The sequence below is a fragment of the Diachasmimorpha longicaudata genome, chromosome 1 (assembly GCF_034640455.1).
Source record: "Diachasmimorpha longicaudata isolate KC_UGA_2023 chromosome 1, iyDiaLong2, whole genome shotgun sequence".
Taxonomy (NCBI): domain Eukaryota; kingdom Metazoa; phylum Arthropoda; class Insecta; order Hymenoptera; family Braconidae; genus Diachasmimorpha; species Diachasmimorpha longicaudata.
This window is the reverse complement of record NC_087225.1, coordinates 5,846,161-5,872,712: the sequence shown is the minus strand read 5'-3', so window position 1 is coordinate 5,872,712 and position 26,552 is coordinate 5,846,161. Positions and strand designations below refer to the sequence as shown.

Here is a 26,552-nt window from a genome sequence, read left to right as displayed (position 1 = left end):
AAGTCCATTTCCAGGCTTGAAAATAGGACAAACCAGTTGAATGATTAACAATTTTTTTTTAACATAATTAAATAATAGCATTGAATTGATAACAGCGTATGTAACCGTACCATTAATAGTGATGGAACTGATGAAGGGGTAATGCTTTATGCAGACAACGTCTAAAAGTATATAGAAGTAACATTGAACAGGTGTATAATTGAGGAAAAATTCACGGACAAAATTAAATAGAAAGTAAGAGGAGGATTCATATAGTTTTTCCGAGAGTCCTGATGGATTGGCTCACTGCGTGGGTGCATTGTGCGTAGCCACTAACCCTTCACTGGTCACCAAATGCGGTCCAACACTTATAATTACTCCCTGAGGAAGACACCGTATATTATTTGGAGCGCAACATTGCCGAACTCACTCTATACAGTAATCAAGATAGTGATAGTTATTGAGACTCTCTTAAGACTCTAATAGTTGAACGTTAAACGTCGAAGGAGAATTTTCCTTGAATTCCTGACTTTAACTGATATTTACGAAACCATTTATGAATTTATTTACCATTAATATCATTCGGACTTTTAGAGATTAGTACGATAAATCAATTTTCATTTGCACTTGAAAATTTCTAGCAGAACATTTTTCCACTCTCTTGGATATTGAGAGGAGCAATGAATTAACGAATGACTATTCGATTTCAAATAAACGACGGGAACTTTCTTTATCTAATTTGAAAAAGAAATTTCCAATTCTATTTCTTTCTGTAATGAAGTTAATTTTGATGAATGAATAGATATCGTCTAAATGTCAGTAGAAGACAAGACAAATTAGGAAAGGTATAATTATATTCCCCCAATATTGGTTCAGTGAGACAGAGGTGAAACAACAGGAAAGGCCTAATCGATGTCGACATCTCATTAAACCCTCAACGATCTGGATAATAAATGTTTTGAAGGTGATTTTTTAAGAATTAATACACTATATTTATTTCATCTAATTAAATGGGCTCAACTGGAACAAGTTTATGAGTTAATTACTCTCACTTGCTGACGCTAGAGTGGTTCATCATTCCAACTTCATTGTTATATTCACCTTCTATCAAGAAAAGATAATTTGAAATTAAAATTTCTGTAGTTCGAGTCAACAAAATTTTTTTTTAACGCTCAGCAAGATTTCCGAATCTCGATCTACCCCGAGAATATTAAGTTCGAAAAAAATCACTGAAATCAATACCGGAAGTGTAAATAGAAACTTATATGTCATTCAGCTGCATCATTTCTCCGGGACACTCCACCTGTTATTTTCGTCAAGACTGAACTTTAAACTTTCTCTTAAAAACCTTCCCAATGTTCAGCCGAATGAAAAATTTATTTAAATATTTGAAAGCATTTAAAAATATGAAAGAATTCTGCCTTTAAATAGCTGAGTGATTTCTTTCTTGAGGAAATTACATATAATTACTACTTTGACAATGGCCTTGTAGTAAAATGTAAAATTATTATTGATTTGTTTCTTAGTGGTATATGCTGAATTGGATGATTATAGTTTAGGAGATATTCAACTTTGCGCCTGAAGTTATTTTTGGAAAACTCGAACTTTACACCACGAAACTTCCGTTTCCGTAATAAAATCAATGGATACGGTAATTCCGGAAGTCAAATAGTGGCATCACGTAGGTAAAACGTGAAGGCGCGTTACCTAAACCCATATAACTTGAATAGTTTTTGCCGTACGATCGATGGAAACTCGAACTCTCTACGTGGAATGCGACATGAGGTTTAATAAAGGAGGCCAATGGGATTCAGGAGATCCACGTGCATACACTTTCGCATTATAAATAAATACATAATGCGAATCCTGTAACTCATTGAAATAACAACCTCTGACCTTTTCACTTTTTCCACCATGTTTTGTGAATTGAGATTCTGCAATTTGTGGGAGTTTCTTTTCGTTACTCCTCCACTTTTGGTTTTCTGAATTCTTTGAAATTCATTTTATTTACTCATATATGTCTTGGGAATGACAACGGCTGTCATTCATAATAGATTTTATTCAGTTAGAGAAGGATCTAATTGCCTCAAAGATAATTCAGTGGTTTAAAAATATTGTTCATAATCTGTTTCATTAAATGAATCAAAAAATAATTTATCTTAGGAATTGAAATATAGATTTTGTTGAGAACGGTTGGATCGGGTTGATTTTGGAAGAAAACAAATTAAAAATTCAGGAAAAATTGAAAGTGCCCTTTTCTGTGGAAGGAATTATAATATTTCCAAAATAGTTGATTCGTCACTAACCCAAAAGACAGGAACTAGAATTTTTTTTCCTGAAATAAAAAAACATTTAATTCCTGCTTCATTTGAAATTCTATTTTTGAAATGTTTTCCTAGGTAATGTTCACCGAAGAAGTTTTGAATATTCATAGGAATTATAGAACCAGAGTGATAAGTTAATCCCGATTATTTCATAATTTTTGAATAAACTAGATATTCACGGATTTTCAGAAAAAAAATTTCAAAAGACCGTCTCCTATCAACAATTTTCTAGGCTTCATTAATCAGGGCTTCTACGATTTTTCCCTGAAAATTCTTATAGTCAGAATAATTTAACGTTGAAATGTCTTTGGATCAAATTCTACAACATCATTTCCCGTGGAAGGACTCAATTATGGGAGTATAATTGACAAATATTTCATGTTTACAAACTTCAGTTTGATTTGTGACTTCAGGGTTGTATCAATCAAGATAGGAAAATATTTCGAAAATTACTAAGGGCCCTTTTTCTTCTTTGATAAGTTTGGCGCCTGATTAATAGAAACTTCTATTAATAAATGACGGTTCATTTGGCATTCACTTTAATCCAGAATAATCAATTAAGTTTGATTCACACGAGAATTAAGTGATGTTGTCTCTCAATGATTCAAATGGAATTGTTGGCATTTGAGCTTTCGTGCTTTCCAAGCTTCAGTCATAGTGAATTTGTGAATTGTTAGAGTAGAGGGATTCGGAAAATCTCGTAATTAATTTGGGTAATCTAATAATTCTTTCTTTAATTAGATTTTATAAAAAAAGATGTAAAAGCCACTCTTTCTAGAAAATTCCTCGAGCTAAATTAGGTAATTAAGTGTCGAAATATCATTTTATTAAATTCCTTCTAATGTTTTTCCGAATCCCACCCAATTACAAGATGAAAGCGAGATTGAAAAAGATTCCATATTTAAGTTAAACCTGATGAGTAATTTCACTTCTGACTTCTGTTTCGAGATAAAAAGACAATCACAGAAAATTTCCAACGATCTTCCTACATCCTCTCAATACAATGAATTATATTAATGTCGAGAATATTCGTGATGCAATAAATTATTTACTTTGAGCCAAAATTACAAATCAATTTACTGCATCAATGAAGAGGTGTACTTCTGCCAATGATTCGAATAAATTCGCTTGAACTTGAATTGCAATGATATCGATATCTTTGTTGTACTCAGCAAAACCATGTTGTTCAACGAAAAAAATTACGCATCGGCCAATTATTGAAATTCTGTGACAAGTTACTTCTAATAATTTCACAATTCTGGAGCCCAAGAATTCAGGAACTATCCTAATGAGTTTAGATATATCGAGAGATATTTAATTTTGAAAATTCCTTCCGCAAAATTAGGAAATTTAGTGTTGAAATATATTTTTTAATGAAAATTCTCGTCATGTTTTTCCTTGAAAAATCGTCAAATTAGAACATAAGATCGTAATCATCGAAGATTCCATTTTAAAAATGGAAGGGGAATGTCAGCAAATGCGGAATGCTTAGATCCAATTTATTAGAAACACAAACATGGGCAAATACATAATTGGATTTAACTCAACACCAATTAATTTTCTTCGACAATAAAATCATCAGTTTGCAAATAGTTCGAATTTCTCCAGTTACCTTTAAATTTTAATAATTAATAATGAGTAGACAATACTCCAACACTCCACATTCAACACAACTTTGTGGTGTGATTTAACACCTGATTTTTTCCCAAAATAGAGATATGACGTTTTCAAATTCTGAATAATTTTTTAATGTGATTTCCGATGAATACAAACATGACACAATAAATGGTTCACTTCAATCGAAAATGATCAATCAATCCCGTTTTCTAACAGAAGTCATGTTCTTTCAATGATTCCAATGAATTTATTGACATTTGAATTTCAATGGTGTCGATGTCCTTGTCGTCTGCTGTGTCAGGGCGTTAACTATTATATGTATACTTGAGTAAGAGTTGGGGCATTTAGTGTTGCATTAACACGCATCCACGTTACACAATTGATTAGACAGATGTCTCATACCATCGACGGGTTCTCCTGTGACTTTCCGAGACCATAAGTAAATACAAATGCTTTTTTTAAATCCAAAAGACGGATTTTCTCCGAATCTACTAATTGATTTGTCCTGCATCGTGTGGTGGTGATTTTTCATTGACTTATTCGCAGAAGTTATTGAATATGTATGATGCTAGAAAGTGATTGGTTATTGAGTAATAACCACTGAAAGCGTCTTTTTAATTAAATCATCAAAAATGATCTTGGCACGATGAAATTTTGTTTTTGTGATGTTCATCAGCTGTCGAAAAAATATCAACAATTAAGGGTAATCTTTTCATTATTTGTCTTGATCACGGGTGGTAACTAGCCGTAACCAATAGGCGGATCTCGCAATTATGGTGCACGTCACGACAAAGGTGGCGCAAGATCTCCGGTCATCGTGGCCAAATGGATGATACGATCGCGAAAGTGAAATTGTGGAATTTTAGTTTCTTACGCTGGAGTGACATAATATGATCGATTCGCAATTCCTGATAATCATCGATTTTTCGTTTATAAGGGGCCATTTTCTGAGGGTACTAAATAATTGCAAGAAAGTATTTTTTAATTTGTGAATTATGTAATTGAATCTTGCAGCGATAATCGTGAAGTAGCGGTCAGGGATCATTACTTCTTGAAAAATTGTTCATCTTCAATAATGGATTTGAAGTAGTGAGTCTAATCACACATGTGCTTGTTAGCAACCACAAGTTCATTCTTTATTTAACAAATGATCCCCGCGAGGCAAAATCTTACAGATTTGGAGTTTTTAAAATTAAATTTACAAGACGGGTTTCTGCGTCGTTGAAATTCTGTTTCCAAGAGGATCAAAAGGACAGTCCGCAGGTGGGTGCCGACACAGTAAGCTTAACTTTTCGTTGATTGCTAATTGTGCTCCTTGAACCCTCGAGGGATGCCAAGTAATACCCAACAGAGAATCAGAACGATCCGGAGTAGGGTTTCTGCACACAAAGAACAAAACAATTTTTGTTATTATGAAGCAATTTCACCGATTTTATAAAAATGAAAAAAGTAGTTCTATCAGATATCGATCAACGATGTTTTTCATATAACCAAGTAGCGAATCAAGAATTAATAATTAAGTTCTGAAATCTTAATTAATAGTGGGGAGATTTCTCACCTAAATCTGGCGAAGTTTGTCCACATTTTAACTACTCTTTCTCTTTGTATCTTTCCACGAAAGTTAAAAGCATCTGTCATTTCATACAAAGTTGGCATCCAGAATATCAGAGTAAGGTCATCGCTATGTCCAACACCTATATTCAGATGAAAGGATATAATAGTCATTGATTTTTCAATCACAATAGTATAAGAGCAACAAAATCGCTATTTCAAACCATTTAATTTTAATCCATCTATGTTGTGCAGAAGTCTTTCGTTGCTGAAAGAATTTCGATAGTAATAAACTAGGCTAGTTTCATTCGATGACCTGTACCAATGTGTGTCTTGAATCCCGGAGGCGTAGAACACTTTGGAAATCACCTAAGGGCACAGAATTTCAATTTTAATGACAACTCATTATTGCTAAATTTACGAGGAGGATCACGTCAGGTGCCAAACTTTTACATTTTTCGGAAAAAATATTCTTGAGTACTTTCTGCGCATTATTTCTGCAGAGAATCGTCCAATTGAAAAACATGGAGAATCAGAGTTGTTCTGAATCTAAACTCAACGTGACAAAAATTATTCATTTTTTCGATTATTCTTTAAATATGATTCGACATTCTTATCCTTTGAAAGAAGATCGTAGTATTATGGAAAAAATTTTTGACTGCGTGGGAATCCGATTCTGTATGTTTGAACGGGTGAGGCTAATTATCTTCTACAAAAATGAATCGATAAAAAATAATTTTCCCTCAGAGTGAACCTCCTTTTACAATATTATAAGGCTTTATAGTTTCAGTAGCGTTCTTACTTGTATAGCCTCATTCCAAAGGGCACGTTTCGTCGTGGGATCAAGGTATCCTCTAGTTATCATAGCAGAGTATTTTTTGAAAAAGTCCTTCGTAGCCCCGCTTGGTGGTCCCATTTCCCGTGCTTGTGCGACCAAGTTATCCAATAGTTTTTGAGCTATAAATTGATAAAATGAAAATTACCATAAATATAGAAAACCTACAATATTATAATTTCGTACCGTTTTCGGCTGTAACTCCTGGAAATGCCGGAAGTGACGGGGGAAAGAGTCCAGAGGCTTCAGCGTTCACCCAACCCATCAAATGCGGTGAACGATGGAATTTTCCTGTTTTATACTTCTCAAGTACATCTCCAGTTACGACGGCATCTTTCGATACACTTTCGTCTTCCGAAACGGGTCTGAACAGTAATTCAAATGATAAACCTTTTTGGATTCCCTCTTTAAACATTTTTTCACTCGCCATAACTATATCCTCAGCTGAGATTGCGGACAATGCCGTCAATAATTCGTCTGGGTTATTAGCCGTCAGATTTAATTGACTGGCAAGCATTTGTGCAGAGGCCTGTGCTTCAGCCTGTGTAGAAAGTCCCCAAACATTCAAGGGAGAACCGCTCATGGCAATCGAGTTTCTGAATAGTCCTAAACATGAAGATATATTTTTTCAAATATTTCAAAACAACTTGATAAACTTCATTTTGAACTTCCAACATTGGCGATTGTACAACGGAAAGGATTTTTCGTTAGAAGTTCAAGTTTACGCTGTCGACTATTAAAAATTGATGGATTTTTTTCACAGAAATTCAAATCGTTGGAACAACAAACCGCATTGAGAGGAATTCTCCACGAGTATCGATGGCACTGATGATTTTGAAATTTTTTCAAATGATTACCTTTAGCTTTATCAGACAGCGTGAGAAGTTCCACTGAAGCTGCTCCGGAGCCTTGACCGAATATTGTGACTTTGTGTGCGTCACCTCCGAATCTCCTGATGTTTTTTTGGACCCATTGCAAACCAAGTAGTTGATCCTTCAAGCCAGCATTTCCGGTGGCATTTGGATGATTCAATGATAAGAATCCTAAAATGAGGATTGAGTTGACGAGTTGAAAGCACGTGTCGAAGTGGCTCATCAGAGTATTTATATTTACCAAGTGCTCCTAAACGAGAACTTATGTATACGACCACGACATCCTGGTCGATAAGGAAATCAGGCCCGAAGTTTGAACTATTTGTGGATCCAACAGTATAAAAGCTACCATACATCCAGACCATTACAGGTCGTCGCGGATAGGGTTGCGAGCCGAACTTCGTCTGGAAGTCGATTAAAACAAATATTATTGTCATTCGGAATATTTAAATCGGATGAGAACGAATACAAATTACTGTGCTCATAACAATATCCTAATTATCTTAAAAGTTTTCTATTTATTGATGCTGGAAAACAGTTGTTACATTCCATAGTAAAATGTATTTTCTATTCTTTCCCAGCACACATATAAGTGTTGTATTACATTAATTAATCTAGATAAATTGATCCTTACTTGGGGGGTGTAAACGTTGATAAATAAACAGTTTTCATCACCAACATATTCAGTATCGAATTGCGGACAACCTTTTCGGTGTCCTACAGCCTCAACTATTCCGCTCCACCTCTGGACTTCCACCGGGGCCTAGATGATTCAACATTTTTTTTATAACAAATCAACAATTCTGGTGAATCAATTGAACATTGATAATTACCTGGAAGCGGAGTTTTCCCACGGGTGGTCTGGCAAGTGGAATACCATTGAATGAGGCATAAGAAATATTTTTCTCAATTGTTCTTAATATTTCTCCTCGAACGGGACCTTTAGTTGTTTGAACAACATCAGTTTGATCTGCTGAACATATTAGAATTGAACAGCAGAAGTACAACGAGAGCAATCCTACTACTACGCTGGGATAAGACATTGCAACACTACTGTTTTTTGTTACACACGTCGGCGTTTATAAATAGTGGGTACCCAGATAACAGGAACGTTAAAAACCATTTTAGAAATTGATTCTCTGTTATCAGACCATTATTCAAAATTTTTATCAGAAATTCCACGATGGTGCGAATTTTCTTATCGACATGAATTCTATCAATTCTTTTATACATCTCCAATCAATCGAAAGCTCAATAACTGCAGATCGTGAGTGTCAGCAAGTACTTTTCTCTATTTGTATCGTCCGATATTTTACGATACTCATGAAAAAATGTGATTTTCATCACTTGAATCATAGATAGACTATCATGTCATAGGACCCGATGGATCGTGGTTTTCGCGCCAAATGACGTGAAATAGTGTAGTCTATATGGCTATAAAGCAATCATCTGACTTTCGCGATTCTGATCCGACCCAAAGGTGGAATTAGATCAAAATTGGGAAATAATTTTAATAAAATGTGGAGTGCTATTCATTTTTTTTTATTTGAAAAACAAACACTTTAGTGAAAAACACTTTCAAAGGCTTCTTAACATCTGAAGATAAGGCATTTATTTTCACACTATTATGTTTAGCAGTAATGAAGTCAGTGTTTATCATTCAACCATCAATACATTCTTATAAAATCATTTAAATGACATTAGGCGTTACAGGGCACGTCGTAAAAGTAATGAGAATTGAATGGTTTTCATTGATCATTAATGCAACCAAAAAACAATATCCGCTAAGATATCAAAGTTTTCGCTTGTCATTTTCCTACTGATTGATTGCATGAACTCCGCAACATAAACAAGTTGTTAAATTGAAAATCGTGGCTTTTATAATATAAGAAGATGTGACTGCGGATTCAAATAAAACGGATGGACATGCATTGGAAAAAAATTCAAAATGTCCATTGTTCATTATGTTGATGAGTTCATGGAGATTCGTGGCGTTTAATCTCTACTCCCCCCCTCAAGACATACTAATCAGTTGTCTACATATTTATTTCCTCATCAAATGCGGCTATTCACCTATTGTTAAACCAACATTCCATTCTCTGTCGAAAAAAATTGTCCCAAAAATTCCCAAAAAAATATCTCATCCGGTTTTGCTATCGAAATGCATCCACTGTGACATATCCTGAGATGAAGAAACTTTGACAATGTGGAGACGAAGGATCTGAAGAGTTACGATCCCTTGTATTAATGATTTTCTATTATTCCTCTTCTATCATATTTCGAGGGAACAAACGTCCGACGAAATTGAGAGAAACTCACCTGTGCAATGCATCATTCCTAAAAAACGCATCTCAATGTTCCTCGAATGACTTGTTTCCATATCCAGGTATTGAGAAATGGAATAGCATTTCATGAAAGGGAGAAACTGTAATATATTTTTTTGTTACTAGTAGTTAAGAGTTGTGGAATGAATTTTTGCGGCAAGACGCACATTATTTATGGCCCATTGTGCTTGGTATTTTGTGGATATGTGCATTAAGAGATGAGTGAAATACTTATTTACATAGACCATAGACTTTCCACGGGAAATACCAGTGAGACTTTTCTTTCAAGGGGAGACCGCAGTGACATTTGAAAATTGCCGGGCGTCGGAGAGATAATAGTTTTTTAATACTTGTCTTTAATAATCACTAAAAGAATAGTGTATACGAAAGTTTTAACATATTCAATTACTGGTACACAAGCAACCGAAGCAACAAAAGTGTAAAAATTATGATAATTCTCGGGGAAAAGAACAATTAAATAATGCTAGAAAATAATTATGTTATTTATAATTTTAATTAATTGAAAGCGATTCAATCTGTGATATGGTTTATGAAACATAAGAAAAAGTGCTTTCAGTAAAATATTTTTATTTTCCGAAAATCAGAAGATAAGAGAAACTATCGAGTGTTTGATGTTACAAATTCGACTTTAAATTATCATTTGTTAGTTCACACAAGATGAAAAAATATCTCAATTTCGCTCTATATTCGTTTTTACCTTCTCGTACTTGAAGATCTTTCAATGCCGGCTGATCGATTGCTTGTAGACAATAGCATTAAGAGACAGGTCTTGATGGAAATTGCATCACTGCAAGAAATTCCGGGTGACATTTCGTTAAAGAGTGAGTAATTCTTGAGATATCGCTGCAATTGCCAATCATTTTGAGAAACCTTTGAGTGAAAGATTGCTATTACTTTGTGTTATTATCTCCAATTATGTGATTAATGAATCCTTTCAGTAGAACAATTTAATTGAATTCTGTCATGGACATTAATCAGGCACAACAAAGCCTTTCACATTTACTCACTAAATTCGTAGGATTTAATAATTAATCAATATTTTAGGGATGTGTTGAAAGAGGAAAGGTTAGATGTGAATGTCGATAGTTCAATGTCTTTGTCAGATAATTATTACATGTCTGAATTTCTACAAAAATGGGTCTTGATTAATCTCAAGCCTTGAATTGTAAAAATATTACAATAGTTGTATGAATGTGAATGGTATTCGACAAACAATTCTCTCTTTCCATATTTTCGTTTCCAAAAATCTCATCAAGATGTGAATAAAACAATGAAAATGATACGCACATTTCCTCACTTACATCCGTCACTATGACATCGTCATTCCAATCTCTAATGAAATTGTCAGTATCAGAAATCTTGAAAAAATCTCTGTATCTGTTCTCGCTGTCTAAATCCGGCCAATAGAACTGTATCTCCCAGATCACAAAGTATCAACAATATGGAGACTAGAGATGTCAACGGTATCTGTCAGCTCTCCACATTTATTATTCCCTATTATCCCACTTCTTCATGTTCTGAAGGAAAAAATGTTTGACGAAATTGAGAAAAATACATTTCTCAAATGCATTATTTAGACATCAGAAGCATATCTTTGGCAGTTATATGTAAACTCATCCAAATTAGTACTTATATGAATAATGCGATGATAATTTGAATACAAATCGCATTCAATGATCAATTTTCTCTTTTTCTAACTTACTTAATAGACACATCAGAACATGAATGAAAGAGTAAATTTCACATGTATATTTCCTCACTCAATTCATCCACTGTAAAATCAACATTTCAATCTTTACACAAAATTTCAGGCTCAGACAGTATGACTAAATCTGTAAGATATCAAAACATTAATCATTTGAGGATGAGAGAGGTCAACCGTTAGACATCTTCATATTTATAATTTCTCATTATATCTCAATCCTATTTTTTAATGAAGATATTCTCGACGAAATAGCTAAATCCACTTTAAAAGTGCATCATTCCAACTGTTTTGAAATTTCATTTCACATGAATTTTCGAAAAATCTACCGGAAATATCTGTCAAAAGGTTCAAATTCTGTAATAATTAACAAATATTTTAGAAATATGTGGAAGCTGTAGAAGTGGAATGTGAAATCTTCATCTATCATTCCTTATGTCATAAATGTTTTCATCTGATTATTTTGAGACGACTTGTCAAAAACCCCAGAAAAAATGTCTGTTGGTACTTTCTCAAAGCCTTCATAGCTGAGGTAATACGATAATTATATAATTGTGAGCAAAGTTCGATGGACAATTTCATATTTTTATTTTTTCTTATCTGAAAGAAGGGTATCAGGATCTGGCTGAAGGAAAAAATTCATCTCGCCTCTCTCATCCTGTCCACCAATGAATAATGCAATCGTTCAAAAGAACGGGTTAGGGTAAAACCGTTTTTGACTAAAGTCCGGAGATTGTAGATTTTTCGATAACACAGTGCGATTAATTGTTGAGAGAGCGTCAACGGAACCGACAGATAATTAAGGTGAAAGGAAATGAATACCTCAGGTGCATTTAGAACGAAGCTCACGTGTGGCGTTTGAAATTAGTACTGTGAGTGCCCACCACAGACATTATTTTTGTAATTGTCATTACATCTGAAATTGATGATGACCCGTCTAATAAATCGCATGACGTAATTGATTATATTCATTCAATTAGCAATTACAAATAGATTTGTATTGATTTAATTCGAAACATGTTGGGAATCTTGGATTAAGAACGTGAAGAGAATGACTATTTCCAAAATTAAATAGTCCGACTATTTAAAAAATTAAATTTCGAACCGCAAAATATTTCTGCTTTTTTTTATTTATGAATCAGAAAATATTCTGCATTCTTTTGGGCTGCAAATTGAAAGCAATATGATCTTCAACTTTCACTATGATTTTGCGGATTAACACGGTTGCAAAAATATATTAATAATCATTGAACATAAGTCCTCAACACCTGTCAAACATAAAAGCCTGTCCAAAAATTATGCCCAACATATTTTTCCCAATTCACAATTATCAATAATTATGCATTCTATGGTCCTTTTAATTTATGATTGTTTATTGTTTCCGCATTCAACCAATGCCATCGAAAACTATTGAAACTGGCAGCCACACTATTGAAATTCCAATTTTCTGCTCATGTTCCAGGTGGCAATGAGTGGTGATTATATTCTCGCAGTGGCCTCGATGATGATAGCACGGCTGAGGAGCGACGATGTCACATTAACCCTCAGTCAGGTACGATCTTCACTCAAGCATGGCAAAATAATTCCCTATGTATCCTCACGATGAAGAAAAGCAGTCATAAAGTCATTAATACCTCATACTCCCCTCCAACCGATGCTTTCATTCACTGGCCCGATTATCGTTGACATTTACCAGTTGACTGGATGTTACTGGTGATTTCGCGATTGAGAATCACTGTGCCTTGAGCCCATGTGAACCACATGAAATTAATTACAGAAGTAGCTTTTTCATAATGTGTTGAAACTTTTACTCATCTATTTGTTTTCTACCAGGTTATTACAGATTTAGTGCAAGGTGAATTCATGCAGTTGGGATCAAAAGAAACTGAGAATGAGAGATTTGCACACTACCTCACGAAGACGTACAGGAAAACTGCGAGTCTTATTGCTAATTCTGCCAAAGCTGTGAGTTTTTATTAAATCGGTCTGGTTTTATTTTAAATTAGTAGTATGGAGTGATCTGAACTGACACTTCAGTTCAAGGTCCAATTATTCTGTCATTTTATCATCCTATTAAAATGCAAATAATTCGTAATCATTGATCTTCTTAATTTTCACGTCGTGAAATCTTATCTTATGATAAAAACAAAAACCGTTTGGGTATTATTTTATAAATATCTTGGAAATACATAAGACGAGTATAAAAGATGTTTCAAAGAAGAAAACAGCTTAGGGACCTCAACAAAATAATGTTTTTTCATTATTCAGACTGCAATTTTGGCGGGGGCAGACGAGAGATTAGCGGAACTTGCTTTCCAGTATGGCAGAAACATTGGTTTAGCATTTCAGCTAGTCGATGATCTCCTCGACTTCGTTTCCTCATCCTCCACGATGGGCAAGCCCACAGCAGCTGACCTCAAGCTCGGTCTGGCTACAGCACCAGTTCTCTTCGCGTGTGAAAGAGTATGTTGCAATTATTTATCAATAATGAAACATTACATTACAAAAAATTAGTCGGGACCATTTTTTAACCCATTGTCTATTGAAATTGAAATATCCATTTACAGTCAGTGGAATTTTTCCCCGAGTCGATTAACATTGTTTCTTCATCTAATTACAGTATCCAGAGTTAAATCCCATGATAATGCGCCGTTTCCAAGAGCCTGGAGACGTTGAAAAAGCATTTGAACTGGTTCACGAGTCACAAGGTCTCGATCAAACGAGATTCTTAGCGAAGAAACACTGTATCGAGGCTGTACGTCTTGCTCAATCACTTGCTGAGAGTCCATACTCGAAGGGACTCGTTGTCGTCAGTGACCTGGTACTCAATCGCATGAAATAGTCCATCACTCTTTTTTTTATATCGACGTAAAGTAGATAACAATACCTGACATGTGAATAAGTGAAGTTTTTTTGATCGATTGAATCGTTTATAACATTTTTGTTCTCATGAATGACTGAAAGGAGTGAATGCAATTTATTATTTTCTGGGAAGTGCTGAAACGTAACAAATGGAAATTTTCATTTCATTATCACTCCAAGCTTTCCATATCGAATTTTCGGAAATATCTCAGATTGTGAGGAGAAAGAATTGCATATTTGAATATTTTTTTAGTTCAATCTTTTCTGTATGAATAGATTTTTCGAGAAATGCGGAAATTCTTCTTAAATTCTGAGATAGTTATGGGTTTATGCACAAATTGAAGTTTAATGACGATGGAATAATTAAAAAATATCTCCGTTTATATATTTCTTTTGAGAATTTGGCTTATTCATTTTTCCAAATACCGTTGCACTCTAGTTTTCGCCTTTTGTTGAAAGAACTGAAGGAACAAAAAGATGGGTATTTGACTTAACAAAATTCCACGTTAAAGATTCAGCAAGATACATTGTATCGAAAAAAGGGATTCACTCAATTTTTGTGTAAGATATTTAACATTGAACATTTTTCTTGAACACAAGCAATCGATAGGACCGGGATTTTCTGAACAGGTTCGACCATAAGTGAGTAGAAGCCCAATAGAATTTTCTAGCGAATTAAAAAAAAGGTGAAAATCATTCTCTGTTACATTTCAACATTTCGCACACTGACTTAAGTTCATTAAACTTAACAATTTTTTGTTTGTGTTCATAGGAAATGAAAGAGTGAGATTGAGATTACCCTGATGGCGGGTATTTTGTAGAATTAATTTTAATACAGTCAATGCATCAATTAGAAACCGGTTTTTGGAGATGATTCGGCGTTAAAAACGGATAAAGTTTCAATTGGTGTTGAAATATTTTCAGCACCGTTATGATATGAAATTCTTTTACCTAGAGAAATTTTCTTCCAGTTTTAGAAATTTTGGGATGGATTGTGCAGTGAACTACGACAGGGATATGGGTTTATTTTTCTCTGACGTCAGATTTTGGAATATATCTTTGAATCTATGGGATATATTGAAATTATGATGAAAACTTTCTCCGTAGCTTTCGTTTTTCATAAATAAAATTCCACTGTCTCCTCCAGATCTGAGAATATTTACTAAAAATTGACGTCAAAGGGGAATCGGATAATTTTATTTCAAATTCTTTCATATTAATATTAATATTTAGCGAATAATGCGATCTAGAGAAAGCTTTATTGATTGAAAACCGAGTACAGAAAGTTGTAGTTGTGACAATTTCAGGCATTGCAATACCTTAACGATACTTTTATCCTCATCCAGACCTTTGTTTATTTAATTAGATGAATTTTCTAGAGGGTTAATAAACGTATAGATCACGAGGAACTGAAGAACACAGATATTTTAAAAGAATATAGTTGAAGGGATCACTGACCTTTCATTCATACTATTACTAAAAAGGAACCGGAGTTTTGTAAATAAAAAAAATAATTGTTATGAATCATCTCCACGAGATTCTTCAGTTTGAATAGATATTCTTCGGAGTATCAGCCAAAGAGAGTGTAGAACATTTTTATTTCTCTACTCGGATTTAATCTGAAGAGCTATAATTCAGAGTAATTGAGTTGGTAAAACTAACTAATTCGATTCAGGTTTTACATGAATGTTTTTATTGGTGAGTATGAAAATTAGGGAAACGTTATTAGACACGATTTTTCGTCACTTTCATGAATAATGAAAAGTTTATAAGTAACACACAATTAACAATCTCTATATTATGAGGGCATGATTGATTAATTTTCTGTGAGCTCATGATTTTCCAATTTTTCACAACAATAAGAGTACGTATTGAGTATTATTCATGCAATCTTGATAACGAGTGATTTTGGATAAATAGTTTATTGCGTAATAAGTAATAAGTACTGTTTTGAGCTACGAAGAATGTTACAGGATATTTTTCCCTGAAACCATTCGTTATCGAAATAATTCGATATTCAATAAATCAAGTCATGTTTAAGCCCTACTCCACTTCTAAATCAGCAGTTTGAAAGTATCGTGGAGTTGGATGAAGGCAAAATATATTAATGTACCTTTTTTGAGAAAAGCGAGAATTCAAAAATATTTTCCAATTACTGCGTATCTCCCTTCAATCCCTAGGTATTGAAAAAAAACTGGTTCAGAAGAAAAGTCAACTTTTTATTTTGCCCGTACTCTAGTGGATTTCCTTCCTTCATTGGAATGAAGCACAGTATATTTTCATAGAAATAAAAATAATCCAGAATTTAAACGAGTGGAATAAATGTAACAAATGAGATCAAACCATTTATAGATTAATGAGTTTATTAAATACACTGCTCAAATTGTTAATCGTTTAGATAAAATATAATGCAGTAAATAATATAATAACTTATATTCATGACACAAATTAATGTATATATATTAATTATATGTAGTATCTCACAACCTAGAATTTTATATTTATAAGAGTGAAATTGTTATTGATGGCATACGAAATGAAACCATTGTAATTGAGAGGAAATATTATTGTTTAACAATGGAACATTGGAGTTTATGAATTTACGAGGAAAAATAACGTTGATAATGAAAGAATCTTTAGTACAACAGAGATTAATTCAGTAATTTCGTCCGGAGTCAAACTTTCTGATGATTATTGCACTGTTGGACACAGGGGAGTCAATTGCATGTACTTTCTCTTGTAAATAATAATTTAGGCAGTCCCAAAAGGCCACTACGCCTTTCCTTGGTGTGGGTCTACTTAGATTTTCATAATTATTTCAATGATACAGTTTTTTTCTTTGTCTTGTTTTTGGGGATAAACTAAATTCATATTGTATGAGTATTTTTATAATATAAAAACTAAAATCAAAAACTATCCTCTTTATTTATTTATTCCTAATGAAAATTCTTTTGAACGTCCTGTTCACAAGCACAATTTGGTTGTAATCCAGAAATGATATTTCCCACCGCTTGTGCGCAAAGTGAAAATTTACACACACTTCACCTACAGTATCAATAGAAATTTACAAATTTAGTGCACTCTCCAGAACGTTGGTTTAAATCTTTAATATTGGTTAGGAATTTATAGAAATTTTTTTAATGACTAGCCAGCCCACTGAAACTCCTGTCCGATAGCTGCCCAGATACTGTCACGTCCTAGGTGACGCTGATGGTAACCTGCTCGGCTCCGCTTGGGAGTTTGAAGATTTGAATAGACGCCAGAGTCTTTGTGCGCATTGGCAGAAAAAAGAAAGAAAGAACGATAATTTGTTTCCCTTTAGTATATTATAAAAATGAGAATTAAGTGCTTATCTTAGCTATATACATACAATAATGAAAAAATATACAGAATTTAATTCACTATCTGTTTTTACAATTATAGGACTGCAAATTACGTTTTAGCCATCTTGGCCATTTTTCTCTTTAAGAAATGAATTTTCTTTTGATCTCGATTAAAATTCGTGCAGAATTCCTGCAAGAGAACAACCAAGAACCACCGAATAATTTTATACAGTATTTCGGTCGCATGTTTTGTACAAGGGAAAGGCAGCGACGGGAAAAGTATAAATGTCTTCAAGGATATTATCAAAGAGGCATCTGGACTCTTTATGTTCGACAAACTTTTCATCCAGGAACAGAATGAAGCAATAAAGCCGAATGTTAGGGTGAAACAAGGGGTATCCTTTTACAATTTATATCCTCCAGGAGATCTCATATGCAACAACATGCACAGTAAAATCCACTCATCGCTGTATCGTCTGCCTATGGGGCTCTTTTTTTGCACAATTTATGATTTCTTTTAATGCAATCGCTGTATTTTCGATAAGTTTGCACTTTGGACATACTCGCTCACATTCACGTCTCCATCACTTCCTAATTTGCGTCAAAGCGCCTTTAGCTTCTTCCCCAATTTCGATATTTTCTCGTGTGCTCGATTTGTGGCTTTTCTAGCAGTGTGGACTTTCTCACGGAGCTTAGCGAGATCTTTTTTGTTTTTCGGGGATACGACGATACGAATACGTTGTGGATCACCAGACATCTTAACTCGACGCAGTTGTTGTCTTAGCGTGTTTTTAATTCGTTGACAGGAATTACATGCTTTATTTTTGTTAAGCTTGTCAATAAGAAAAGTGCATTTGTTATGACGCCAAATACCTGTAATGTCCTTGTGAAGTATACTGCATTTCGATTGATCGAATTCATCGTGCAGAAGAGGGCCGGTGCAGACATTGAGTCCATCAATAGTATTTATCAAATTTTGGATTTCTTCAATGTGTCTAATCGGTGCACGATCAACATAATCCCAGGGTTGATGTAAGACGTAGCATTGAGGTATTAAATTAGATTTTATTAGAATCGCCTTCCAGATTACTGGTATCACAAGGTTTGGACCGTTTAATGAGTCTTTATTTTCAATAATTTTAGTTACGAAAAAATTTAGCACGTTTCCATCATTAGTGGACTTTACTTCCTGTAACCATCCTTCAGGAAGTTTGAAACTAGTTCGTGCCATTTCATTAAAGTTAATCGAAGGTGTGAGATTGTCAACATTTTCACGTGATGAAACAGAATCAGCTGCCTCATTACTGCAACATGGTGAAGCACATGCATTTTCCGACGATCCAAGATTCTCACTATCACTAAAATTTGAAGTTGAAGGGATGTCCAAGGGTGATTCCAAATTTTCTTGATTTTCATGGATCGGAACAGCATTAGATGCATCATTATCAGGGCGTGGAAATGAATTATCAGAACCCAATCCTTCGTCAATGGCCTCTCCTATGTCAATCACACTCCTGCGATGACTCGCAACTAAATCCTTTGGTTGTTGAGAATCCCAGTCCTCCGTCCAGGGAAAAATGGACGGAACTACTCCTTTTTTGCGCCGTGGAATTTTTAAGCTTGTCTAAGACATATATACAAATATTTTTTACCTGAATATCACATCATGTTTCATGAACAAAAAATCTGCAAACATACCTTGCCGAAAACTTGTCCATTTCTAATTATAGCAACTCTCTCCTTCCAATCTATTTCCTGAGTTCGGAAATGTTTTTCGCACACAGCCCTCCCAGCACTCAAATCATCACGATTTAATGCGATTCTCCACTCTGTTAATTCTTTTTTCGGAACCGAAAAAAAATGTACTTTTTCGGGATTTGTACTATAACCCGATTTGCATCCTTGAACCGCACAAGAAGGCATTATTTTTTGTTCACAAAAACCACGAAAACAAAAACACAATTTTAGCGAAGATTCAGGAGTGGGGCTCAAAATAGCAGGTGGGAGACAGAGCACATGGCATTCTGCGCTATCTGGATCGGTGACAATACCGGGAAAGCAACATCCTTATAGGCTTTTAGATGAGTTTTAGTGGGCTGCACAATGACAAAAAACACTCATAGTAATGTTGAAGTCAGATAATTACTTATTTATAATAGAAAGGAATGAATTTTTGTATTGCAGCCTTCAAAAAATGAAGCACATTAGGTTATTTTTGTTGAGTTGTTCTGTTGTTATTTGTTTTTAATTAACTTGGGAGTCGCGAACTTCTTTGCCAATACATTCAAATAGCTAGAATTAGATTGGAATTTTGAACAAATTGCTGACACTGAAACATAACCACTCAGCTACGAAACACTTCTTCTTCTTCTTCTTCGATTTTTATGGCACTGACTTTCTAGTCTTGCGGCCGTTGTCCCCCTATAGGGACATTTCAGAGTTAATGGTAGTCGGTAAGGAAGTTTGGAGGTGGTGGGAGGGAGAGTGTAGGAATTTGAACTTGGGTGGGTATGTGTGTTGTTAGATAAGTTTTTTAATAGATTTGAGATAGTTATAAATGATGTAGCAAATTTTTGATGAGGGGGAGGTTAAAATTTTAGTTAAATTGAAGGTGTTTATGTTTAATGTTCTCAAGGCTTTGATAAAGGGTTGGCGCTCTTTTGTGTATAAAGGGCAGTACCAGAAGATGTGAGGGAGAGATTCTATTTGTTTGCAGGAGCATAGGGGAGATCCAACGATCTTTTTTCTATGCAGACTTTGATTAAGGTTAAAATGATTCGATCTCATTCTTGAGATTAGAACGATTTGGGGACGGTCAATTTTTAAAGTTTGAAACCAAGGGGGATGCCAGCCTTTATAGAATTTTTTGAAGTATTCTTGGCCTTTGTTCAAGTTTGTAGCTTGAGTGCGGAGTAGCTTTGCCATTTTGGAAGTCATTCTGTTTTTAATAGAGCCTTTGAAGTCAGAATAAGGAATTGGTGAGGGCAAGTCCTCTCCACTCCTTATTGCCTCCCTCGCGTGTGAATCGACTGTTTCGTTTCCGGGTATGCCGACATGGGAAGGAATCCAAACGAAAGAGATCTCCAGTCCACTAAGGGATAATAGAGTCCATTTCTCGAGGATTTGGTAAATGATGTGGGATATTGATTTGAGGGATAGGTGAGTTAGGGCTGTAAGGACACTCAATGAATCAGTGAGGATCACAGATTTTTGTATGTTGTGTTGGTCGATAGCATTTAGTGCGGTGAGGATGGCTAGGGCTTCGGCTGTGAAAATAGAGCTGAATGATGAGATTCTGTGCTTGATCGTTATGTTAAGACAGGGGATAAAGATTGCGTAGCCCACATAGTTCCCATCTTGGGTTTTGGAGCCATCTGTGAAGATTTGGGTATGTAGTTCTAAATTTTCTGCGTACAGCCCTTCATGGAGGGCTGAGTTAATGTTTTCCTTGTTTTTAATTTGGTGGCCTAGTGAGGTATTAATGTAGGGAGTCGAATTAACAAGGCTGAACGGGAATTGAAAAGGGACTGGGAGAGCGTGAGAGTGGATTTTTGGTTGGTGAATGAGGAGTCTTCTGTATGAGCGATATAGGGGGAAATCAGTTTTAATGAAATGAATGTTAGATCCCTTTTTTTCGAGGATGAGATGTAGGTTTGCGAGTTTTTCTAGGAGAGGATGTTGCGATAGCGAGAAGGTTCTCAACATGAATCTGTCTGAGAGTTGTGATATTCTAAGGGAAAGCGTAGGTTCTGAGGCTTCAGCTAGCATAATGTTTATGGGGGTGGATCCGCGGTAACCGATTGCTAGTCTCACAGCAGAGTATTGGAGCTTGTTTAATTTATCGAATTCATTTTGATTGGAATATCTAAGAATGTGGCTGCCGTATTCAATTGAAGAACGAAGGAGACCACGGTAAAGTACGATTAAGTTTCTGGGGTCTGCTCCATAGTGGGTTTTTCTAAGAGATTTAATTAGGGAGATTATTTTATTGCCCTTTTGGGCTATTGCATTGAGGTGTTTAGAGAAGGAGAGTCTGTAGTCGAGATTGATTCCCAGGAATTTAGTGGATTCTTCGGCTATGATTGGAGAATGATTGATTAAAATTGAGTGATCAGAGGGGTTGAATAGTTTTTTGGAAAAGATGATTAAGTGGGATTTTTCTGGTGAGATTTCTAGTCCTTTTCCTGTCAGAAACTCGGAGATCTTGCTCACCGATTTCTCCACCGATTTTAAGACGCTGCTGAGATGTCGACCACGAGAGAGAATCACCAGGTCATCAGCGAATGATAAAGATTGGGCTTTTAATTCGTCGATAGATGGGATGTTGGCAAGGTAGATATTGAAAAGGGTGGGGCTGAGTACTGAGCCTTGGCCTGTACCTTTGTCCATTGGGTAGGGACCTTCCAAGTTACCCTGAATGACAAAGTATAGTTGTCGATAGGCGAGGAGGAAATAGATGAAATTTGCGATTTTTAGGGGAATGCCAAGGCGCGCGAGATCTTGGTAAAGTAGGGAAGGATCTACATGATCAAAGGCGCCCTTTATGTCGAGGAAGACGCTAGCGGTAAATTCTTTAGATGCGAACCCTGTGAGGATTTCCGTGGATAAGATACCTAAGTTATCGGCACAGGATCGCATCTTGCGGAATCCAAATTGGGTGTTTGGTAGAAGGCGTTGGGTTTCGAGCCACCAAGTTAGTCTATTTGACACGATTTTTTCAACTAATTTCAAGAAGCAAGAGGTTAGGGCTATCGGACGGAATTTATTTGGAGTTGATTTTGGGAGTAGAAAGACGAGAATTTGTCTCCAGGAGTCTGGAAATTGGCCTGCTTCTAAGAGTTTGTTAAAAATATTTAGTAGAATATTTTTATATTCTGGAGGCAATTTGTTGATTATGGCGTAATCGATTTTATCAAGACCGGGGGAGGATTGTATTTTCATAGAATTAAGGGCTTGGGAGAATTCTTGGGGGGAGAACTCCTTTTGTAAAAATGGAGAGGACTCGAAAGGCAAAGTAGGAGGAGGAGGAGGGGAGTGGTTAGGTGGAAGATTTGGGCAGAAGTTAGTGATAAAGTCTCTCATTTTAGTTGAAGATTCATTGTTTTGTTTCGGAATATGAGCTGGGTTGTAGTTGTGGCGGTTTTTAAACCATTTGATTTTATTCCAGACAGTTTTAATGGAGGTGTTTCTGTCTAGAGACATGCAAAAATTGGCCCAACCTTTTATTTTTTCCTTTTTGATGACAAGTTTGGTGAGGGCGGTTTGTTTTTTCATTTCAGTGAAATTTTCTTCTGAGATGACTTTTCTAAAGGCGGTGGTGGCTTTTCTCCTAAGAGCTACAGCCTTCGAACATTGTTCATTCCACCATGGGGCCGGAGGGGAGATTTTCTTCTGTTTTTTATTGTTGGAAGTGTAATGAGGAGAGGTTTGGGGGAGGGTCCTTTTGGGTTTGGGGGAAGAAAAGGATATCGCATTCATAATGTTGTCGATAAATAGTTCATATTTTGTTTGTATAGGGGTTTCGTTCGCGAGGTTTTGGACTAAATTTAGGTTGTCCTTTAACCAGTCTTCAAAAAGGTTCCAGTCTACTTTAGATTTGTTGATCTTATGATTAAAATTTTTTGCATATATGGGATGACAGTTAATGAGAATAGAGATGGGGTAGTGGTCACTGCCCATGTGGTCTGATAGGACAGTCCAGTCTGATTGTAGAGCAATATTTGATGAGACGAGGGTGAGGTCGATACAGGAAGGGGCTTCATTTGGGGAAGAAGTTCTTGTTGGGGTACCATCGTTGATAGGGATAAGTTGGGAATTTGTGAGAGCATCAGAGAGGTTTAAACCTGATTCGCAGGAGGTTACGCTACCCCAGAGTTCGGAGTGAGAGTTGAAATCGCCACCTATTATTGTTGCATGGGCGGTGGAGCAAAAGTTGAGTAGTTTCAGCCATTCATCAGAAGAGATCAGCACTTTCGGTTTTTTATAAAGAGAGATAATAGCTATGTCACCATTAGAGGAGGGAATTTTGACTCCTAAGAGATGTAAGTTAGGGGAGATCTTTTCAATGTCAAGGATGCGAGCGTAATTTATGTTATCTCTGATGGCCAGAGCTACACCTAGACCTTGTTGGTCCAGGATGTCCTCCCTGAGTAATTGAAACCCAGGAATCTTGATCGGTGGTTGGTCGGGTTTTAGCCAAGTCTCTGACAGGAGGATTAGATCATATTTATGAGCTATGTTTCGGATTTCTCCTATCTTGGGTCTAAGGCTTCGACAATTCCATTGAAGGATTTTAAGAGAAGATGAGTTTGTGGTGTTATCATCTGTATAATCCATTTTTTGGTTTATATTGGGGTGGGGATGGGGGAAGTTTGAATGATGGGAGAGGTGTTGACGAAGCTTTGTGTTGAATTAGGGGAGGCAGAAGGGAGGGTGGAAGAGGAGGAAGATGAGGGAGTGATGATAATTTGGTGAGAATTGGTGGGTAGGGTCTCTTGAGGGATGGGGGGGTGAGGGGGGGTTGGGACTTTGATTGAGTCGAAAAGAGTGGAGATTTCATTTAAGTGAGTCGTTAATCCTAAAGTTTTCACAAGGTCAGCTAATTTGGTAAGAAAGATATCTAAGAAAGACTTTATTTGGAACATTATTTCCTGGAGGTCTGAGGGTTTCTTGTTTGAGCTTTTATACAGGGGAGGGCGATTAGTGTGAGTCGTTGGGGTGGTTTCGACAGTATTCTGAGAGGGAAAGGAGTTTAGATAGTTAGCACCATTGGGTGAAATCAATAGGTGTTTGTGGGTCGGAGGAGGTAGTTGCTGTGGGTGAGAGATGGATTGACGTGGTTGTCGCTGTTTCTTGGGTTTTAGTGGAGGTTTTAGGGCAGAATTGTGGTTGTCAAAGCTTTGATGGGACTGAGGGGTGGAGAAAGAGGGTGGGAGGGAGTTTGGGGGTGGCGAACTGTTGACCACTTGGGAAAGGTTCGCGGTTCGGGCCTGCGAAATTCGATCTTGGGTAGTGAATGAGGGGGTAGTGTGGGGTAGTGGAGGGAAAGTCGAGTTGTTAAAGATCAGTGGGAGAGAAGGGAGGAATGAGTTGATAGAGGGGTTGGGTTGTTGGGTGTGATTGTTTTTAGGATTGTCATTTTTCTTATTTTGTAAGATGTATCTAGCTTCCGCGTATGTGATACCGTTAGTTGCAGCATATTGATGGGTTTGACGTTGGATGTGGAGGGTAGGACAGATTTCATCAGTTGAAGGGTGAGGCCCTTTGCAGTTCACACATCTGGGGGGTTTATTGAGGTTGGAACAAGAGGAGGAATCGTGGGAGGTTTCTGAGCAATGATTACAAGTAGCCATGCCCTGACAGTGTTTCTTTGAGTGTCCAAAGCGAAGGCACTTTGAGCATCTTTTTACTTGGGAGATGTAAGGGAAAACTTCCAGTCGAAAACCATACAGGGAGACCATAGGAGGGAGAATCTGTCCCTCAAACTTAATAAGAATAGTGGTCGATTGGCTCATTTGTCTGGAGCCATCAGGATTTTTAGTGAAGCGATTGCAGCGGGTGACTTGTAAGAATGGAACTGAGGATTGAAGGTCTGACATCAGGTCTTCGTTTGAGATATCTAGTGGCACATTTTTAATAAGGCCCTGTCTGGAGAGGTTAAATTCGGGGATATAGGCAATTATGTTGTCTGTTGCGAGAGATGGGTGATTCATGACGGTATTAGCTTGTTTGGCACTAAAAAAGGGGACAATAATAGAGAAGCCCACTTTTCTGGTCTCATGGCGATCAGTTCCCAATTTTGCCTCTTTTAAAATCTTGTAGATGATTCTTGCAAGATGGATAGCGTGGAGATGGTTGGCATTGGGCTTTGAGTAGTCTGCTTGAAAGAGGACTTCAAATGTTTGGTTTCTGGATTGTGGGGGATAACGATTAGATCTCAGGTTATCGGGAATAGTTGGGCGAAAGGGATGTTGGGTTCGAGTCTGAGTGGGTGTAGAGGATTCCATAGCTACGTTATTTGATGGGGGAGAGTTATTTTGAGAAGTAGATTGTGTGGGTTTTGAGGTATGGTTTTGTTGAGGGTTGTTTTTGCATGGAGAGGTTATTGTCTTGGTTGTCGGGGGGGATTTGTGTATTTGCTTGGGGGGATTCATCGAGTTTGAGTCAGGGTCGCTATCATCTCCCTCGTTGCACATTGATCTTTTGCCATAAATATTCTTATCAGCATGTTGTTGATCAATGATCATTGTTGGATCGAGCATCTCGCCTACAAGTGGTGATGTGATGGAGCTTCCTGGAGAGGGGTTGTTAAAATGTCTAAGGGTGTTGAGAGAGGGGTCCCTGAGATAATCTGAAGGGATTTGGTTGTCGTTTGCATGATCTAGAAATTCAGATTGTTTGGCAGCATAGAAGAGAGTTGAGTTAATGTTGTCATCATTTGTAAGATTGGGCTGAAGTAGATATAGTGTGCTTTCGGGAGAGGGATGAATTTGAGCTTGAGATAGAAAAGGGTCGTTAAGGATGATGGCGGATGAGGGGGGGGGTAGCATTATTTGGGTTAGGAAGAGCAATTGTGGGGTTGTTTTGGTATAGGTAATCGGTATTATTGTTGGTGATGTTGCTTGTTTCCGCTATGGGTAGATGAGAGACATTGTTGTTTTCCATCGAGTCCATTTCAAGGACTGAGTCAGGCAGAGTTGTGAAGAGTGGCTTGGCGCCGGGCGCCGCCACTGTTAGGTTATGGACGCCGCCTAGGTTAGGTTTGTCGGTGGTAACCTGGCTAATGCTAATTTTGTTAGCGATTAAACTTTTTTTTTTTTTTTTTTTAAACAAAAATTAAAAGAACACGACAAAATAATAAACACACAACACAATTGTAGATTTGGTTCAAACCATAATGGTATACAGAATAAGGTATTCAAATTAATACGGTAACGGAAGCAGCGCGCGCGCACTCCAACCCTGTCGTCCAGCTACGAAACACAATAACAAGCTGTTGATAAGCCTACTTATGTAACGGTTGGCACCACTCCCGGGCAATTCCGACTCAGCGCCATTTTTACATTTCTAAATAGTTTTTTTCAATTTTTGGGTATAGAATTCGTTTGCAGGAGTCTGACAATCATCTGTCAATGACCTACAA

At 36.4% G+C, this 26,552-nt stretch overlaps 3 protein-coding genes across 4 annotated transcripts in view; 1 reads left to right on the top strand and 2 right to left on the bottom strand.

The window, feature by feature from the left end:
• Positions 1-17,000, top strand: part of LOC135163772 (all trans-polyprenyl-diphosphate synthase PDSS1) — a 40,764-nt gene extending 23,764 nt beyond the window's left edge. For both annotated transcript variants that reach the window (XM_064123561.1, XM_064123571.1), the window contains 4 exons: positions 12,688-12,777; positions 13,059-13,190; positions 13,494-13,688; positions 13,846-17,000. In XM_064123561.1, the coding sequence (XP_063979631.1) occupies positions 12,688-12,777; positions 13,059-13,190; positions 13,494-13,688; positions 13,846-14,067 (639 nt within the window). In that variant the 3' untranslated portion in view covers positions 14,068-17,000. The remainder of the gene's footprint in view (positions 1-12,687; positions 12,778-13,058; positions 13,191-13,493; positions 13,689-13,845) is intronic.
• Positions 4,932-26,374, bottom strand: LOC135163753 (juvenile hormone esterase-like). Its single transcript, XM_064123511.1, has 13 exons — positions 26,060-26,374; positions 19,593-19,831; positions 19,109-19,506; positions 18,284-19,034; positions 8,012-8,151; positions 7,813-7,941; positions 7,420-7,582; positions 7,164-7,349; positions 6,493-6,912; positions 6,274-6,428; positions 5,696-5,840; positions 5,479-5,614; positions 4,932-5,299 (listed from the first exon to the last, which is right to left on the bottom strand). The coding sequence occupies exons 3-13, from the start codon at positions 19,331-19,333 to the stop codon at positions 5,119-5,121; spliced, it is 2,631 nt and encodes an 876-aa protein (XP_063979581.1). The 5' UTR covers positions 19,334-19,506; positions 19,593-19,831; positions 26,060-26,374; the 3' UTR covers positions 4,932-5,118.
• LOC135163758 (uncharacterized) lies at positions 23,755-26,065 on the bottom strand. The gene has a single exon (XM_064123525.1). The coding sequence runs from the start codon at positions 25,957-25,959 to the stop codon at positions 23,755-23,757; it is 2,205 nt and encodes a 734-aa protein (XP_063979595.1). The 5' UTR covers positions 25,960-26,065.
• Positions 26,375-26,552: the final 178 nt, after the last annotated feature.

Bases quoted from the DNA above. Each gene is read 5' to 3' on its own strand.
- LOC135163758 (XM_064123525.1), bottom strand. From the start codon at position 25,959: ATGCTACCCCCCCCCTCATCCGCCATCATCCTTAACGACCCTTTTCTA.
- LOC135163753 (XM_064123511.1), bottom strand. From the start codon at position 19,333: ATGCCTTCTTGTGCGGTTCAAGGATGCAAATCGGGTTATAGTACAAAT. The intron at 7,350-7,419 runs GTAAATATAAAT...TCCTCATTTTAG, and splicing joins TTCTCGTTTAGGAGCACTTG to GATTCTTATCATTGAATCAT. The intron at 5,841-6,273 runs GTAAGAACGCTA...CTGTGCCCTTAG, and splicing joins TTTGGAATGAGGCTATACAA to GTGATTTCCAAAGTGTTCTA.